At 37.5% G+C, this 19,993-nt stretch overlaps 1 protein-coding gene across 1 annotated transcript in view; it reads right to left on the bottom strand.

Annotated features, from left to right (window-relative positions):
- Window positions 1-307: 307 nt before the first annotated feature.
- LOC119075287 (MOXD1 homolog 1-like) overlaps window positions 308-19,993 on the bottom strand; it is a 50,553-nt gene continuing 30,867 nt past the window's right edge. Inside the window, exons 5-13 of the mRNA XM_037181675.1 lie at window positions 19,004-19,119; window positions 18,729-18,910; window positions 15,724-15,825; window positions 15,490-15,653; window positions 15,183-15,398; window positions 14,875-15,077; window positions 3,741-3,898; window positions 1,760-1,926; window positions 308-911 (exon numbers count right to left, since the gene is read on the bottom strand). Of these exons, the coding sequence (XP_037037570.1) occupies window positions 753-911; window positions 1,760-1,926; window positions 3,741-3,898; window positions 14,875-15,077; window positions 15,183-15,398; window positions 15,490-15,653; window positions 15,724-15,825; window positions 18,729-18,910; window positions 19,004-19,119 (1,467 nt within the window). The 3' untranslated portion in view covers window positions 308-752. The remainder of the gene's footprint in view (window positions 912-1,759; window positions 1,927-3,740; window positions 3,899-14,874; window positions 15,078-15,182; window positions 15,399-15,489; window positions 15,654-15,723; window positions 15,826-18,728; window positions 18,911-19,003; window positions 19,120-19,993) is intronic.

Here is a 19,993-nt window from a genome sequence, read left to right on the forward strand (position 1 = left end):
GTTGGCAAACAATTTTGGGTTTCTAAAATATTATCGTAAATTGTTGGTTTTATTTGAGAGGTACTTCGTACGGGCTTTCGTAATTGCGCTATGCGCAATTTTAAAAATGAACACTTTCAGTAAATTTGACCATGCCCAACTTGACTTGCATTTTGGTAACAGACGCATTAGAGGGTTGTAGACGTATTAGGGTTCCGGGCGTATTACGGCTACGGACGTATTATGGTTACGGACGAAATAGGATTACGGGTCGTACGGGGCTAAGTCGCAGCAAACGCTCCGACTGTTCTGATGCCTTGTTTTAAAAATATATTTAACAATTTGGTAGCAGCTTCACTGTACGATTTTACGTTCCGGAGTGTATCTGTTATATTCGCATGAATAACAAAAGTCGAATTGGTATGAAGTTCAATTATTAAATAATTTCAAAAGTTTGCCGAAGAAGTTTTTCAACAGCGTAGAGGCGAGCTGTAGCACATTATTCACATTTCGGGATAATTGATTAATGGAATAATCGAGTGTTATAGTTGTGAATGTATAAATACATACGAGAGAAATACTTTACAATTACAATCTAATCCATCATCATATGTAAATAAATAAAATATAAATTAATTAACTGGTAGTCCGACTAAAACTAAATACCTATCCGAAAACTCTTAGATGTTAAAAACCAAATAATCGAAAATGGTTAAAAATAGAACTTTCAACAAATTTAGACACTGCTTTCATACCACCGTCGTAACAATATGTCATCGATAAATAACCACCAGTGTAAGTATAATGAAATATCCATTAAATTGATATCGGTAACAGCTTGCTGACATTGTTTCCATTAAATGCTGGTATGGACAATGACTGGCCGGCCTTACCAAATTGGAAAAGTTTGGAAATCGAATAATTTCCGATGGCTTTGCGGAAAAGAAAAAATAATAAAAATTTTAACGTGAGTGGATGTTGATCAGTTTAAACTATTTTTTTGTCAATACAGGGAACCAGTATTTTAATATTCCAAACGTTGATGTCATTTATGAACGGTGGCTTCTTTACAGTCTTACTTAAGTAAGACCGTAAATGACAGTAAAATTCAATATGGAGAGAATCCACTATTTAGAGAGCGACGTATAGTGTCAAAATTGACATTAGAACAAAATAATTCTGTCTCTCTAAATGGCCAGTAACAGATTGAAGTAAAGAGCGCCAAACGAACTTTAATTTAAATCCAATCTTGAAAATTCTTTAGAGATTATTTCATAGGCTTCTCCACAAAAATGGATTCGTTTGAGGATAGAATGGCAGAACGATGTTCCGTTTGCCCCTTCCGACATCTACGTCTTTGGTTCTAAATTATGTAATGCTTAAAAGCAATTTGGTAGCATTAAACTTTTCAAAAGCCAAAATTTTTATTTGCTGAAATCATAGCACCCCAATTCATATTTACTCGTTTATAGCCATAATGGTTGTATTGTGCGGTACATTGTAGACAGACCTTTTTAAAAATAAAATACAAAAATCATTCCGAATAATGTTGTCGGTGTTGATGGAATGATAAAGATGTTACGATAATTCCTATGAAATACAAACACTTCACAGTGTTTTAAATTTGTTTGATCAAAGAGAAGACATTGAATTGTCTTTGCGATTTATTTTCTTCGTTGGCGTATTAAAACAGAGAAAACAAACAGTGTAAAACTGTACGATAAAATAAAGGAGGATACACGGGCGAAGAAGACTCATGTATTATATAAAATTAACTTACCACCGATAAACTTTCATTAGATACACGACAGAAAGTCATATGTTTTCCCATCAACATTGTTTGCTCAACTCTACGTGTGAACAGTGGTTCTGACCATGGTAATTGATTGAGATGAGCCAGAAACGTTCTATCATGGAATTCAACAGGATCGGATATTACCAATTTATCTGTAAGGGTGAAAAAAAAGTGTTATGCGACAAAATTAATCGAAAACTCAATTGCAAGGAGAAAATGTAAAAAGAAAGGATGGATTTTTTTTTGATCAAAAACGAAATAGAAATTTGTTAACCAAGGGGATAAATGGGAAATTCCAACTAGGGCGAACTTTGCGGCAATTCGTGTTGGAATTTTCTATTTTCTCACCAGGCATTGAGACGAAATATCTCCAGACAAAATAAACTCCGACAAAATATCTCCATGGACAAAATACCGTACAAAAAAACCCGGTTTTAAAAAACCCGGTCTTAATGATCACTAGAATTCGGACATAATAACTACTGCATGTTGAACAGATGAAAGTACTGATAATAAATGTAGCATTGTGAACCCACCAGTCAGTGCTGCATGTGTAATGTCATTAAGACAATAGTCGTTTGTTTTGAAATCAATCGCATTGTGTATATCATTTTAGCAAACATGTTTGGTGAATGTCAGTTTGTTGATAATTAGAAAAAAAGTAAAGTACTTCGAAGGACATGAATTTACAAATGTTTAGAAGTGAAATATAAAAATAAGCGCCGCAGGCATGTTAAAAAAAGCGGGGGTCCAGGGGGTGGTAGCCCCCTGCTACATAAAAAAAAAATTTGAGTGATTGTTGCCGTATGTTCAGAAGTGAAATATGAAAATAAGCGCCGCAAGCATGTTAAAAAAAGCGGGGGTCCAGGGGGCGGTAGCCCCCTGCTACATAAAAAAAATTTGAGTGATTGTTGCCGTATGTTCAGAAGTAAAATATAAAAATAAGCGCCGCAGGCATGTCAAAAAAGCGGGGGTCCAGGGGGCAGCAGCCCCCTGCTACATTAAAAAAATTTGAGTGATTGTTGCCGTATGTTCAGAAGTAAAATATAAAAATAAGCGCCGCAGGCATGTCAAAAAAAGCGGGGATCCAGGGGGCGGTAGCCCCCTGCTACATCAAAAAAAAATTGAGTGATTGTTGCCGTATGTTCAGAAGTGAAATATAAAAATAAGCGCCGCATGTTAAACCGCCTTATCCTACATAAACAAATTGAAATCACTGTTGTTGTATGTTGCGAATGGTTTTTAAAAAAAAGCGGGGTCGAGGGGCGGCAGTCCCCGCTTAGGGGGGTCAAGGGGGAAGATCCCCCCTTGAATGTTCGGTGAAATTTTGACTGAGGTGTTTTTATAACGGACGAAAGAATTTCTATTTATTTGTGGTTTTTCGGTCAGGGGATAGTTTATCCGGGTTTTTTTGTCCTAGTATTTTAAGGGATTTTAGGTCTGGGGATATTTTGTCCGGGGTTTTTTTCCCCGGATTTTTTTGTCTGGGGATATTTCGTCCTAGATCCGTATTTTAAGGGATTTTAGGTCTGGGGATATTTTGTCCGGGGTTTTTTTCCCCGGATTTTTTTGTCTGGGGACATTTCGTCCTAGATCCCTAATTAATAAAATTAGAACGATCCCCAGCGCGTTAGATAAAGGAAACGTTTTTTTGTTAAGATTGGGATTAATTTAAGTTAATCCAAAAACTCAAGCGCACACATGAAAAGTTAAATACGAACTGGTATAACAAACTAGGAAACAGTAGCAGGCAACAAGGCCCATTACTAGGAATTTTTGTCAAAAATTTCGGTAATGTGGTCAAATATGTTGGTATAACTTCAATAATTTTGTCAGTAATGGGCCATGTCAGACAAAATATTAAAATTTGATTTTAGGTACTGAAATTGAAGACCAGCTTTGCCTCTCCAGTCCTTATGTTATGGTAAAAATTACAGTAATAGAAAAAATTGTCTGTGAAACTTACTTAAAACTGATTCCTGTTGAAGTATGTCCTCCGTTACGATGCTATACTCCTTAGCATTTTGTAGTGCTTCAATGGCTTTCTTATTGTTCTCATCGTCTATGTGACCTCCGAGTGGAAAATTTGGAAAAATTGTAGTTGGCATGAGATCAAGAATATTTCTGAAACAGAAAAGGAAAATAATATCACAGATTGGTAGGCACAGCTCTGCTACTAGCATGAACATAAGAAATATTTGGAGGCTAATGCTATCTTAATAGGCGATGCATTTCTTTCGTAAAGACAGAAGTCATGATTTGTTAGTGTGAATAAAAACGCACAACACATGCAATCGTACACACATACATACAGAGCCGGATTAACCCATGGGCAAAGTGGGCCCGGCCCAGGGCGCTGGGAAAATAGAGGCGCTGAGAAATTAAATTTTTTCGACAGTGTAATCATTTTACGTTCAACATAAGTCATGCACAAATCAACGTCGATTAAAAAAAATTCGCGCTCGCTTCGCTTGCGTCTGTACATTACATTCTTGGGGTAAATGTGAGCTACAAGAAATGCATATATACATCAAACTTGATATTTTTGAATAATACACGCACATCGACTAACCCAAGGCTGTTCGTATTTGGTTATTTAAAGCGTTTTTATGATGGTCCTGCTTTAGAAAAGTTGAACTTTGAGGCTTCTGGCTGAAGACACTATAAATAATTTTCAATAACCATTCCATTGCTTCATTTTCGTCAGCCGCCGGTGATAGTCGGATGATGGAAAGCTTTTAGCTCATGAGGAATTTTCGAAAATATTGTAAATTCCTCATGAGCTGAAACCTACTCATGATCGCCGGACAACGGGAGTTTGGAACAAATAAAGCAGCTGGAAAAGCTGCAGAACAGATCCGTTTCCGCCCATTGAAAATTGTTCATGGCATATATTCGCGATTTTTTTTTGTCGAAATCCAAGGCCAATTACCTAAATTTCAAGATCTAACACTTTCAGAGTGAAGACAAAGGATCATTCTAGAGTGCCCTAAACTTCAATACTTTTGGGATCCCGAGTCCTAGATCCTTGAAATTGCTTCAACGCAAGTCGTTTTTCCGAATCATGACCTTACCCAACGCACTGCTCCTAGCATGAACATAAGAAATATTTGGAGGCTGATGAAGTCACAGTAGGCACTGCGTTTCGTTCGTGAAGATAGGTGACTTGTTTTAGTTGTGTGAGTTCAAACACACAATACAATCAATCTTAAGCGGTAGCTCTCATCACAAAAGCCTCCAAATTCGACGTTTGTCAAAGTAGTGTTCATGCTAGGAGCAGTGTGTTGCCTTACCAAGTAGAGTAAATCTCGCAATATAATGAAACTGTAACAGTATCACAAATATTGTGTCAAAAATTCACGTTTTTAGCCCCGTACGAAGTACTGGGGGCTTATAAGATTAATATGCCGTTTGTAACATGTCGAATTGGAAGCAACCAGTAAGGGCAAAGCATTTGGTTATGTTCATAGATGACAAATTCGCAATAAAAAAAATGTCCGTCCGTCCGTCCGTGACCCCTCTAGCTAGAGTAAATCACAACCTTTTTTCAAAATTCTTTTTTTCCCCGATTGGTATGGACAAAAGTAAGGTCAAGTTCGAAAATGGGCATGGTAGGGCCGGCCCTTCCAGAGCTAGGGCCCTATAGGTGTTTTTCAGTCTTCCAGTGATATATCAAATGAGGTAGAAGGTAAGTAGAACAAAGTTGCTGAACATTGTTTTTGGGTAAGATGCAATGTGGGCTTGTTGGGATGGCTCAAAGGTCGTTATTCGGCCCTAAGAGTTTTTTGCACATAAATCGAGTAAATCTCATCCGATTTTGCTAGATTTAGTTTTTTATGAAAGGTGAATACCGAAAAAAACGTGGGGAAAAAAGTTTCAAATTCGGGCCCTTGGACTAAGGCCGCTACTCGGACCTAAGTCGTTTTTGCACATAAATCGAATAAATCTCATCCGATTTTGCTAGTTTTTGTTTCATTTGAGAGATAATTGAATGCCGAATAGAATGATGGCAAAAAAAGTTTCAAATTTGGGTCCTTGGACTAAGGCCGCTACTCGGCCCTAAGGGTTTTTTGCACATAAATCGAGTAAATCTCATCCGATTTTGCTAGATTTAGTTTTTTATGAAAGGTAATTGAATACCGAAAAGAACGTTGCGAAAAAAGTTTCAAATTTGGGCCCTTGGACTAAGGCCGCTACTCGGCCCTAAGTAGTTTTTGCACATAAATCGAATAAATCTCATCCGATTTTGCTAGTTTTTGTTTCATTTGAGAGATAATTGAATGCCGAATAGAATGATGGCAAAAAAAGTTTTAAATTTGGGCCATTGGACTAAGGCCGCTACTCGGCCCTAAGTGTTTTTTGCACATAAATCGAGTAAATCTCATCCGATTTTGTTAGTTTTTGTTTCGTTTCGTTTGAGAGATAATTGAATAACGAAAAGAACGTGGCGAAAAAAGTTTCAAATTGGGTCCCTTGGACTAAGGCCACTACTTGGCCCTAAGTGTTTTTTGCACATAAATCGAGTAAATCTCATCCGATTTTGCTAGATTTAGTTTTCTATGGAAGGTAATTGAATACCGAAAAGAACGTGGCGAAAAAAGTTTCAAATTTGGGCCCTTGAACTAAGGCCGCTGCTCGGCCCTAAGTGTTTTTTGCACATAAATCGAGTATATTTCATCAGATTTTGCTACTTTTTGTTTCGTTTGACAGATAATTCAATACCGAAAGAAAATTGGGATAAAAAAAAGTTGTAAATTCGGATTCCTAAGATTACATCGTAAACTTTTGTTTTATACTTGAGAAGTACTTCGTACGGGCTTTTGTAATTGCGCTAAGCGCAATTTTAAAGATGAACGCTTACAGTTTACAATTTGCAAAAATAGACAATGATGTCAAGTACGCAATAAGGTTACGGAAGCATTTTGATATAGGACGAATAAGGGTTACGGGCTTATTAGGGCTATGGACGTATAATGGTTTCGGGCTAAATAGGTTTACGGGGTCGTACGGGGCTCAGTCGTAGCAAACGCTCCGACTGTTCTGATGCCTTGTTTTCTTGGTTTTTCCTCACAACGCGTTCATGTTCTAACGATCTTCCAAGGGAAGTGAAAAGTGAGAATAATGAGAGGACATTCGAGTGTAAATTGAAAGAACACCTGAATGAAACTATAGAATTGTGATGTAAATTTGAATTGTATTGGAACTTTGTATTTGAAAATAGCTACTTGCTAAATAAATTTGTTTGATTTGATTTGTTCTTCAAGAAGAATTTCAAGAAAAAATTGTTTCGGATTCATTCTACAAACTTCAAACTTAAAATCCCGAAAAATACGAGCGAAACCTTTTTATAACTTTACTTGATTTTTGTTTGTGGGAAAGTTTTGCGAATTAATCACGAAAACTCTGGTTATATCATATATCAATCATTCATATATGGTTATATGTTATCATAAGCTTGCCACCTCGCCTCGCTCGCCGTTTCTAACTACACATTACTTAGAAAATAATATTCTTGAGTTTCCTCAAGAAAACATTTTATTTGATTTGGTTGACAATCTTCTTCTCTTCTTTTTCAGCCTGTTTCTATCCACTGCTGGATGTAGGCCTCTCCAACTTCTTTCCATTTCGTACGATCCATTGCCATTTGCTGCCAGTTTGTACCTGCAATATTCTTAATTCCGTTTGTCCATCTCTCTGGTGGTCTACCTATAGCTCGTCTTTTATATGGTCGCCAGTTCATGATCTTTTTGGTCCGACGTTCGTCTGTCCTTCTTGCAATATGTCCCGCCCAATGGTTGACAATGTAGGAAACAATTTCTTTAATAAATTTTTCATGCGGCGCTGCAAGGCTCGTTGCCCAGGGCGCTGTAAATGCTAATCCGGCCCTGCATACATATTTGAAATTTGGAGGCTATTTTGACGTTGATAGAATGAGTGTTCGAGCTAGTAGCATTGCTATGTAGATGGTGATTTATTCAAGGCTGTATACTTTGGGGAGGTCACGCAGATGCATAAACGCGGGTTACACACCACGTTTCATACAAAAAATTCACCAAAATTGAATTTGTTTGTATGGAAAAGGTGTGTTCCTGCGTATCTAATAAAATGGCGATCTGCGTTACCTCCCCAAAGTATACAGCCTTGGACTTATTCTCATGTATGTCTTGACTGAAAACAAGGCATCAGAACAGTCGGAGCGTTTGCTGCGACTTAGCTCCGTACGACCCGTAATCCTATTTCGTTCGTAACCATAATACGTCCGTAGCCGTAATACGCCCGGAACCCTAATACGTCTACAACCCTCTAATGCGTCTGTTACCAAAATGCAAGTCAAGTTGGGCATGGTCAAATTTACTGAAAGTGTTCATTTTTAAAATTGCGCATAGTGCAATTACGAAAGCCCGTACGAAGTACCTCTCAAATAAAACCAACAATTTACGATATTATTTTCTATTGGGTATTCAATTATCTCTCAAATGAAACCAAAACTAGCAAAATCGGATGAGATTTACTCGATTTATTTGCAAAAAACACTTAGGGCCGAATAGCGGCCTTAGTCCAAGGGCCCAAATTTGAAACTTTTTTCGCCACGTTCTTTTCGGTATTCAATTACCTTCCATAAAAAACTAAATCTAGCAAAATCGGATAAGATTTACTCGATTTATGTACAGAAAACACTTAGGGCCGAATAGCGGCCTTAGTCCAAGGGCCCAAATTTGAAACTTTTTTCGCCACGTTCTTTTCGGTATTCAATTACCTTCCATAAAAAACTAAATCTAGCAAAATCGGATGAGATTTACTCGATTTATGTGCAAAAAATACTTAGGGCCGAGTAGCGGCCTTAGTCCAAGGGCCCAAATTTGAAACTTTTTTCGCCACGTTCTTTTCGGTATTCAATTACCTTCCATAAAAAACTAAATCTAGCAAAATCGGATAAGATTTACTCGATTTATGTGCAAAAAACACTTAGGGCCGAGTAGCGGCCTTAGTCCAAGGGCCCAAATTTGAAACTTTTTTCGCCACGTTCTTTTCGGTATTCAATTACCTTCCATAAAAAACTAAATCTAGCAAAATCGGATAAGATTTACTCGATCTATGTACAAAAAACACTTAGGGCAGAGTAGCGGCCTTAGTCCAATGGCCCAAATTTGAAACTTTTTTCGCCACGTTCTTTTCGGTATTCAATTAGATTCCATAAAAAACTAAATCTAGCAAAATCGGATGAGATTTACTCGATTTATGTGCAAAAAACACTTAGGGCCGAGTAGCGGCCTTAGTCCAAGGGCCCAAATTTGAAACTTTTTTCGCCACGTTCTTTTCGGTATTCAATTACTTTCCATAAAAAACTAAATCTAGCAAAATCGGATAAGATTTACTCGATTTATGTGCAAAAAACACTTAGGGCCGAGTAGCGGCCTTAGTCCAAGGGCCCAAATTTGAAACTTTTTTCGCCACGTTCTTTTCGGTATTCAATTAGATTCCATAAAAAACTAAATCTAGCAAAATCGGATGAGATTTACTCGATTTATGTGCAAAAAACACTTAGGGCCGAGTAGCGGCCTTAGTCCAAAGGCCCAAATTTGAAACTTTTTTTTGCCATCATTCTATTCGGCATTCAATTATCTCTCAAATGAAACAAAATCTAGCAAAATCGGATGAGATTTACTCGATTTATGTGCAAAAAACACTTAGGGCCGAGTAGCGGCCTTAGTCCAAGGGCCCAAATTTGAAACTTTTTTCGCCACGTTCTTTTCGGTATTCAATTACCTTCCATAAAAAACTAAATCTAGCAAAATCGGATAAGATTTACTCGATTTATGTGCAAAAAACACTTAGGGCCGAGTAGCGGCCTTAGTCCAAGGGCCCAAATTTGAAACTTTTTTCGACACGTTCTTTTCGGTATTCAATTACCTTCCATAAAAAACTAAATCTGGCAAAATCGGATGATTACTCGATTTATGTGGAAAAAACACTTAGGGCCGAGTAACGACCTTTCAGCCCTACCAACAAGCTCGCGTTGCATCCTACACAAAAACAATGTTCAGCAACTTCTACTCGTCAATACCTTTCATTTGATATATCACAAGCAGCTATTGCGTGCGTATTTCGGTAGATATCGTCGAAAGACTGAAAAACACCTATAGGGCCCTAGCTCTGGAAGGGCCGACCCTACTATGCCCATTTTCGAACTTGACCTTACTTTTGTCGATACCAATCGGGGAAAAAAAGAATTTTGAAAAAAGGTTGTGATTTGCTCAAGCTAGAGGGGTCACGGACGGACGGACGGACGGACATTTTTAGCCCCGTACGAAGTACTGGGGGCTTATAAGATTAATATGCCGTTTGTAACACGTCGAATTGGAAGCAGACAGTAAGGGCAAAGCATTTGGTTATGTTAATAGATGACGAATCCGCAATAAAAAAAATGTCCGTCCGTCCGTCCGTGACCCCTCTAGCTGGAGCAAATCACAACCTTTTTTCAAAATTCTTTTTTTCCCCGATTGGTATCGACAAAAGTAAGGTCAAGTTCGAAAATGGGCATGGTAGGGTCGGCCCTTCCAGAGCTAGGGCCCTATAGGTGTTTTTCAGTCTTTCGACGATATCTACCGAAATACGCACGTACGTTTTTGGGTAAGATGCAACGCGGGCTTGTTGGGAGGGCTCAAAGGTCGTTACTCGGCCCTAAGTGTTTTTTGCACATAAATCGAGTAAATCTCATCCGATTTTGCTAGATTTAGTTTTTTATGGAAGGTAATTGAATACCGAAAATAACGTGGCGAAAAAAGTTTGAAATTTGGGCCCTTGGACTAAGGCCGCTACTCGGCCCTAAGTGTTTTTTGCACATAAATCGAGGAAATCTCATCCGATTTTGCTAGATTTAGTTTTTTATGTAAGGGAATTGAATACCTAAAATAACGTGGCGAAAAAAGTTTCAAATTTGGGCCCTTGGACTAAGGCCGCTACTCGGCCCTAAGGTTTTTTTGCACATAAATCGAGTAAATCTCATTCGATTTTGCTAGACTTAGTTTTTTATGGAAGGTAATTGAATATCGAAAATAACGTGGCAAAAAAAGTTTCAAATTTGGGCCCCTGGACTAAGGCCGCCACTCGGCCCTAAGTGTTTTTTGCACATAAATCGAGTAAATCTCATCCGATTTTGCTAGATTTAGTTTTTTATGGAAGGTAATTGAATACCGAAAAGAACGTGGCGAAAAAAGTTTCAAATTTGGGCCCTTGGACTAAGGCCGCTACTCGGCCCTAAGTGTTTTTTGCACATAAATCGAGTAAATCTCATCCGATTTTGCTAGTTTTTGTTTCATTGGAGAGATAACTGAATACCTAATAGAAAGTTGGCAAAAAATGTTGGGTTTCTAAAATAATATCGTAAATTGTTGGCTTTATTTGAGAGGTACTTCGTACGGGCTTTCGTAATTGCGCTATGCGCAATTTTAAAAATGAACACTTTCAGTAAATTTGACCATGCCCAACTTGACTTGCATTTTGGTAACAGACGCATTAGAGGGTTGTAGACGTATTAGGGTTCCGAGCGTATTACGGCTACGGACGTATTATGGTTACGGACGAAATAGGATTACGGGTCGTACGGGGCTAAGTCGCAGCAAACGCTCCGATTGTTCTGATGCCTTGTTTTTATTGCGGATTCGTAATCTATGAACATAACCAAATGCTTTGCCCTTACTGTCTGCTTCCAATTCGACGTGTTACAAACGGCATATTAATCTTATAAGCCCCCAGTACTTCGTACGGGGCTAAAAAGCTATGGAACGAGTAGACAGAGAGCCTACGTGAATATTAGTGTATCATAAGGCCACCATAGATGGATTCTCTATAACGTAAACTAGCAGAGATGTGTAGCTCACTAATTCTTTAACTAATTAGGATCCTTCCTAGTTCTCTAACTCAAAATTGCCATACAAACATTTTCATCTTAGTATTGCATTCGGCCTCTCGAATTGTTGATACAATTTCTGACGGTAAAAATAATGTGAAGCATTCCTTGGCTCTGGGCTTATTGAATTATCTTTTTGAACAGCAGTATACGTACATATCCTCCATAAATAATAAAAGAAAATACGATAAGTTGTTCAAGACGGCTTGATTTATTTAAAGTTGAAATTTTTATTCTATTGAACTGTTCACAAGCGAATTCGCTGGTGTACGAATACAAGTAGGAAGACCTACTGGCATGGAATCATTGCATGCGAATTAAATCTGATCTAAGAGTAATTATACCTTTCAAACAAAATTACATGTATATGGTCCCAACGTCAAATGTGAAATTTGTATTGGTCCTCTTAATTAAGAGAGCAAATTGAATTATCAGAAGTGTCAAGGCATACATGTGTTGGTGTAAAATTATACGAAATGTGTACCTTATACAAACTAATGTTGTAACCACATTTCGTCGTACGAATTTCCTCTCTAGGTATAATTACTCTTAGCAATTCATTTCACAAGAGATAACAATGGTACATACGTAGACAATGCATGATACACTGTGAATCTGTTGTAACGTAATACCGAATCAGTCAAAAAACCCTTAAAGGGTAAATGTGACGCAAGTCCTTTATCTTACTTACAAAATAACTGATATCGCTGAGGGTGACGCACTGTGCGCCGTACGCAAAAATTTCATCAACAAAAATTGACCCAAAAAAATTGTGAAATAAAATTTTACAAAAAGAAATTTGCGTCACAAGTGGCAGATGATTCGGGTTTCTTCCGTTTAAATTATTTCAGTCCATTTTTTAACCATTTTCCTAATTCTTTCACAAATTTTTTTCAATTTTCAATTTTTGTTGATGAAACTTTTGCGTTCGGCGCACAATGCGTCACCCTCAGCGATATCAGCTATTTTGTAAGTAAGATAAAGGACTTGCGTCACATTTACTCTTTAAGGGTTTTTTGACTGATATCAAAACTTTTGTAAGTATGTCGTTTCGGTAACATCAAAAAACCTTATGGAAATTAAAAAATTCTAGAGAAATCAGTCTGAATCCCAAAATCTAGAAATCAATCTTGGACCACCTCACTTATATCGAAAATAAACCGAATCCATCAAAAAATCCGATTGAAGTTAGGAAGTGCCAGAGTAATCATCTGTCATCCCGAAATCTAGGAACTGACCTTGGAACACCTCATTTATATCGAAAATAACCCACATCCATCAAAAAATCCGATGGAAGTTCCAGAGGAATCATCTGTCATAACAAATTTTAGGAACCAACCTAGTGGAAGTTAATACTTAATGATCCACACAATTTCCAACAAGAAACACATCCCACAACATTACTCACCATTCACCACATTACCATCCATATCATGCAACAAAATATACAACACACATACACACATACAAATTGGCTCCCAAGAAATGGGTTTTTTCCAACTTTTGAAAATTCCATTCTTATTTTTGGGTCATTTTTAGTCTATAACGAAAATTTCAGGAAAATCTATAGAAACGTTTAGGAGTTGCTCTTTTCCATAGGAACTAAGTAACTAACTAACTAACTAACTAACGTAAGCGATTTCAGTTATTTGAAAAAACGAAATTTTGCTTATTTTAATACAAAAATCAATATTTCGAAGTTCAATATCTCGGCCAATTTTGAACTGCAGTAACGGCTCGTTGAACTCTTATGGATTCCTAGATTCCAGATGGCCTAGTTTAAGTGCCGTTGGAGCCAAGGGGGAGAAGTCAAAACGTTGCTGTAAATATGCTCCGCCGTCCCCCAAATAAAAAAAAAACATAGCTAACGCCGACCCTTTAATGTGAAACTCTTCATTTCTCTTACTTCATTTTCTTCTCTGCTGAAAAACTATTCTTCCTTTTAAATCACTTACATTATCCACTCTTTGCCTTGTTATCATATACAATTAAATTGCCGGAGGCAATATAGACAGCCCCGTACGAAGTCAAATTTCATAAATTCCTATTTAAACAGCTATATACCGCTATATTTACCTATATTTCACTGTAAATAAACATTTCACAGAGGAATATGCTATAATATAGCTCTATATGCCTGTATATAGCTCTATATGCCTGTATATAGCTCAATATAGCTGTATATAGGTATATATAGATGTCCATATATGGAATCCCTGAAACCCCTCACACTTAACACATTATTTCCATGTTAACAGAAACTCTCTTAGTACCATTTTCCCCAAGATACTTCAATTTTACTAAAATCCAATATGGCCGCCGGCAGCCATTTTGTTAGGAGACCGGAAATAGTACAGACGCTTTACATTCGTTAATACCTTTCAAACAAAAAAAAATTCATGAAATTCGGTCAAAATTTACTCGAGATATTGTCAAAATACACCACGTTCACTGTACTTCCGAGTAGCCAGATAAGAGCTCACTCCAAGAGACATAGCTCACGCTCCGGAGAACATAATTTCAATCAAAAAATTTTTTTCCCTGATTGGTACGGTCAATACCTATCTAATAAAGCTAAAACAGACGAAATATGTTGAAATGTGGCCGACCTACAAGCAAAAACTGCTTGCCGCCCTGTGCCTGTTCCACACCAAGGGGTCTAACTCACGAGTCGGTCATCCGATTTCCATAAACTTTTTTTTTGTCGATCGGTATTGTAAATACCTTTTATTTGACGTATCACTTACAAGTTTAACGTTTAAATGTCCGGAGATATCTTCGAAAAACCGTAAAGCACTTATTGGGCCACAGCTCGGGAGGGGTCGATCCAAAATCACTCATCTTCGACCTTAGCCTGTCTTTTGACATTACCAAACGGGAAAAAAAAGAATTTTCAAAATCGGATGCGTTTTACTCAAGTTATCGTGCAGACAGACAGACGGACAGACGGACAGACAGACGGACATTTTTTTTCGCGGATTTGGCATCTCTAGACAACCACAATAGGTTTCCCCTTACTCAGGGAGTCCAATTCGACGTGTTACAAACGTATGCGTAAACCTATAAGACCCCAGTACTTCGTACGGGTCTAAACATTTTTGGTAGTGAACCTGAAAATATCACACGAATCTACTCTAATCTCTCTCATCGAATTAATTGAGAGTGGTATTGACTTACAAAAAGTACTCACCCATTGTACAGAAACAAATTTTCAACGTCCGTCATATTCATGGAGTAGAACTCGTACACACCGAAAGTTTCGAAAAACTCTTTAACCGGGGTCATGGAATAACAACCAGCCAAATCAATTTTCGGATAGTATGTTAAGAACGACAGACACATTTCCTGCTTCGTGGAATATCCGCCAAATGTGGGATGTTTACGGTTCATTGTCTGTTGAGTAAAATTGGTTTGGTCAGCCGCCTGTTTTCACAATCACCACAATCGTTGAATCCAATATGCTTTGCCAGTCATTGCCGTTGCAATTAATGAATTTACCTCATAAGCACAGTCCGTAATCATATAATCCCCCGGCAATACAACCGTTTCATTAGACAGCTGCCTGAATTGTTGATAATTAAAATCATAATTATCATCTTCAACAATACGGTCTAACTCGATCCCATCCCGAACGTGTCTTAATTTCATTTTACGTCCAGCCACATGTGAATGCAATGTTGCTGATACAATTTTTATACCATCGTCTGGAAATAACTGTTGCGACACAGACGGAACGTATTGCAATGCAAAATAAATAATTTAATTAATTCAAGTGACGATGCCATGCGGCTTTTCAGTAGCTTACCGATTTAGTGCATGATGTGCCGCATATGCCAACACTTCTGTATAGTTTTTGCTGGGGAGGTATCATTTGGGTGTCACTCACGGATACACCACTTATCATCATTCCACCATCGTACTCTCGCAATCGTCTGGTGTAATGTATTCGAAAACCAGAGTGATCAATGACTTGAATATTTTAAAATAATAATAAAAATTCAAAATGTTAATTTGCGTAGTGTGAATTTTTAATATTTACTTCTCTTTCCACTTGGATTATCGTAGTGAATTTCGAGCATATAATATTTAGCACCAATTTGACCTCCCATTGGAATGCCAACATGGTGTGGCAGAAATTGTCCTACAAATAAAGGAAATGGTTTTATTTAGAAAGATAATTTCACTTCGCATGTGCACCACTTGGGAGAAGTTAAATACTTTACATATCAGTCTTATGAAGCCTTTAACCCACAGCCAACCTTTGAAGCAGAATAAGATAGGGACGGATCGATTTTTTGTCACATATTAGCAAAAAGGGGCCGTCCATAAAGGACGTCCGCGCTTAGGGGGGAGGGGGTGTTGGCTAAAAACGGACTCGTTGTGACCAGGGGGGAGGGGGGTATAACGAAATCCGGACGTCTACTTTATTTCTTGAAGTTTCTGTATAGTTTCATTACTTAAAAAAAAATCAGTGCATCGGCGCATCGGTGCAATTAAATGAGTTTAGCAAAGGTGTGACGGAGGAGCAACTTTGTGTGAGAAACCGACAGTTTTTCCATCATCACTGCGACTCCGATGCACGGCTGCAGTACGTCTCTTCTCCGAATATAACTTAAAGAAAATCAAACCAGTTGAAACGAAATTGCGATTTAATTTGGAGTGTATGCGTGACACATTTATGTTAAAGTTACGAAAATCGTGCTTCTAAGTGGGAGGTTTGATGGTTCGAACTAGGGAATACCTTCTTTTGTCCAGTATTGAAGTGTATGGTATGGTATGGTAACTATCGATAATCAAAATAATTATCCATCATTCCAGCAAATATTTCCAGGCGTCAATAACGCAGATTTTTGCATAATTACAATTTTGTTAATTTAAACAAATACTTGTTAGGTTGAACAAAGGATAATCGAAGTGAAGTTTTGCTTCATATTTTTCGAATTAAGAAAATTCGTTTTTAACTAAAAGTGGACGTCCTCCGGGGGGGGGGGGTGTATTCGAAAACGGACATTAGTGTGACAAAGAGGGAAAATCCAGTAGAAAACGCGGACGTCCTTTATGGACGGCCCCAAACACGAAAAATAAGAAACTCGTATATCGGGCATTCTCAAAATATTGTCTCATTTAAAAGATTTTATAAAAAGAAAATCTATGAAAATAGCACTTCCCACTCAATTTCACACCCAAATCACATCCACTGTGAACGTGAACTTAGTCAAATACGATTTAACGAAGAAAATCGTCATTAAAGTCGTTAATCGTAGCCAAGGCTGTATATAGGTTTGTTCCAAGGTCATTTCGAAATGTCAAGTTTCATCCACAGAAGGCAACTTGACCTCAACTTTCAGGTTGACGAAAATTTTAACGAAAAAATTTCAAAGAAATTTGTTGACGTTTAGGCTATGTTCATCTCTGTGGATGAAATCGTCGGCGTTCGTATTGTCAAAGTTCGGGCTTACAGCTATTTGGAACAAACATATATCCCAAAGTATACAGCCTTGAATCGTAACATGAGTATTGTTTTAGAAACGTCAAATCACCACCACAAAAATTTAGTGTTAGTTGTGAAATTTGAAATAATTTCGGTGATTTCGATGTGATTTAATACAAATTTTGTGCGGAAATGTGCTTCTTGCGAGGGGTGACGCACTTCCATTTAATCCATTTAATCCATTAAATCCATTTAATCCATTTAATCCATTTAATCCAAAAACAAATTTTTAGTTTTACCGAAATAATTAGGCTACCGACCTGAAAAATTTGTAAAGTAATTGCGAAAAATAGATTTGCACGATCCCCAGCTCGTTTAAGAACTCGTGAGGTATAGGAATTTTTTTTTTGTGAAAAATGGTATTAAATTTTCGGCTTCTTGTGTTTTTTTGACAGTTCGCTTAGCGGTTGGCCTAAAATATTCGTCAAAGCCACCAAAATGATGAGAAATTTATTATGGCCAATCATGTAAACAAACCATAATAGGAAATAGTATGTTGATTTTTTCAGCACTAGACCCAAGGAAAATTGTACCAACCGAGAATTGAAATAGACAAATGCCCAAAAAAAACTAAGGAGAATTCCTTTCATTTTATTTATACTCGATATACGCTCGTATATCGAGTATATCTTCATATATTCCGTATATCGAGTATAAGTCGGATGAGTTTGACAACCGCCACATTGGGAAAAATGAAATTTTTTACGCGATGGATTTCGATCAAACAAAATGCCAGTGTGTAGCTTGTGATCTCAGGAGTCTGGCAAGGTAATTAGTTTTTCGCATACACTGTTAAGTAGATTTAAGCTGCAATGGCAGTTCACCGTTTTGGGTCTCCATTTAGATATTGCGCATGCGCTCAGAGAGAATTATCTCTCTGCGCATGTGCATTTTTTAAACGGAGACCCAAAACGGTGAACTGCGATTGCAGCTTTACGATAACACCTTTAGTTAGAGGGGTGTCACATCTCTTATTATACTGTATGTTATAATGTGCCGTAATGTTTATTGAACGAATGTTATCTTAGGACTAAAATATATAACAAAAATGCCAATCACACGTTGCGTTATGGTTCTCCACTACAAAGGACTGACTTTGCCACTTTTACTTGGTTTTCTATTCATGTTTTTATATTTAATGAAGTTGAATATGATAACAAGTCATTCAACGTTGCACGTTCCTCGTGCAGACAAGTAAGTCTCATGTCAATAAAGTAGTCGCTAAGCGAAAATCACCAATGGAAATCTATGCTGTCAAGTCTTGAATGCAATACAATGAAACAAACAATTTCATTTTATCTCTCTCTCTCTCTCTCTCTCTCTACACTCCATGCTTCTATCATAAACTACAATTAGTAATCAGTTCTACCAACGCACTCCAATAATAGGCACGAGAACAGAATTAAATTTCATAAATTCATTTTTTATGTTGGTATATGTTGGTTTATGTTGCCTTTGCATTACGAACGTTCCATAAAAAAAAGAGGCCAAATGACCGTTAAAAAAATCTGTTCTCTGTTCTTGTGCCTTTTCTTGGAGTACGTTGGTTTTACCTGTCGATCCAACCGCCCAAACAGCTACTGGTGTCACACAAGCATCCCAGTCTCGCGGTGTCAGCAAATTACTGTTGCAAACGGCACCGTTGCTCTTCGCCCAAACATCCCAGGAGAGCGGGTCTGAACCCGGATATGAACATTCGAAAAGTGTCATGTGGTGTACGATAGATTTTTTAGTGCTGCAATTTTTACAATAGAATTGTCGATGTAACGTTTTAAGCCAGTCTGTGTTCAAAATCGAAGTTATAGTCTCGTTATATAATATACTCTACCTTTTCTCTTTTGTCAGCAACGCTTCATAGCCAATAATGTGATGTTTATCTTGGAGAATTGGGGCGCGTAATATTTTACACCAGTAAAGTGTATCCATATTCGACTCGATGGTTACCTGTTGGATAAGATTAACATTTTGATAAATGATTATAGCGATGGTGAGCGTCGATTGTTTTCAAGAGAAATTATAACAATCCAACCACACCACCGTTCGGAAAACTACAACATGTTATTGTCAAAATTGGATTAATGCGAAATAATAATTTTTCAAGTCTGCACTGACATTAAAAGCTATAATACTATTCGACAAGAGAACTTAATAGCGAAATATTTCGATAGACTCTCTATAAAAACGAACGATAAGTGGGATAAATTTACATTTGGTTTGGTTGATGGTACTTTTTAAATAATGGTCGAAAAGAGCTCGTTATGTGTACGGATAGAATTGAAGTAAAAATTTTACAATGAAAATATAGCTTGAATCTATCACCACGACCACATTCACGTCGACATATTTTCATTTTTCATCAAAAAAATCACTTTGGATACAAATATTATTATGGCTAATGCTATTCGCACGCGCGTGCGAATAGCCATTCCTATTGTAATTGACTATTCGCACGCGCGTGCGAATAGCCATTTCACACTGTAGAAGACTATTCGAACGTGCGTGCGAATAGTCATTTCACATTGGATTTAACTATTCGCACGCGCGAAAATCATATTCGTATTTTACATGGGCGCTCGATTTCGAGTGCGAATAGCGTATACTCGTAAGACTCGAAATAGTAATTTATGCAAAAAGTTGCGAAATGAGGTTACATACAAGGTTGTTTGCAACCACCAGCGAAAAGTGAACTTTTGAAATGGAAAACACAGAACTACGTTCCACATACATTTAACCCTATGTACGGAAAATTACGTGATGGTTAGAGATGTTGCTTCATGAGCAATTGGTTTTATTGTCATGGGTTCAAAATTTGGACAGA

Source organism: Bradysia coprophila, unplaced genomic scaffold, assembly GCF_014529535.1.
Source record: "Bradysia coprophila strain Holo2 unplaced genomic scaffold, BU_Bcop_v1 contig_197, whole genome shotgun sequence".
Lineage (NCBI taxonomy): Eukaryota > Metazoa > Arthropoda > Insecta > Diptera > Sciaridae > Bradysia > Bradysia coprophila.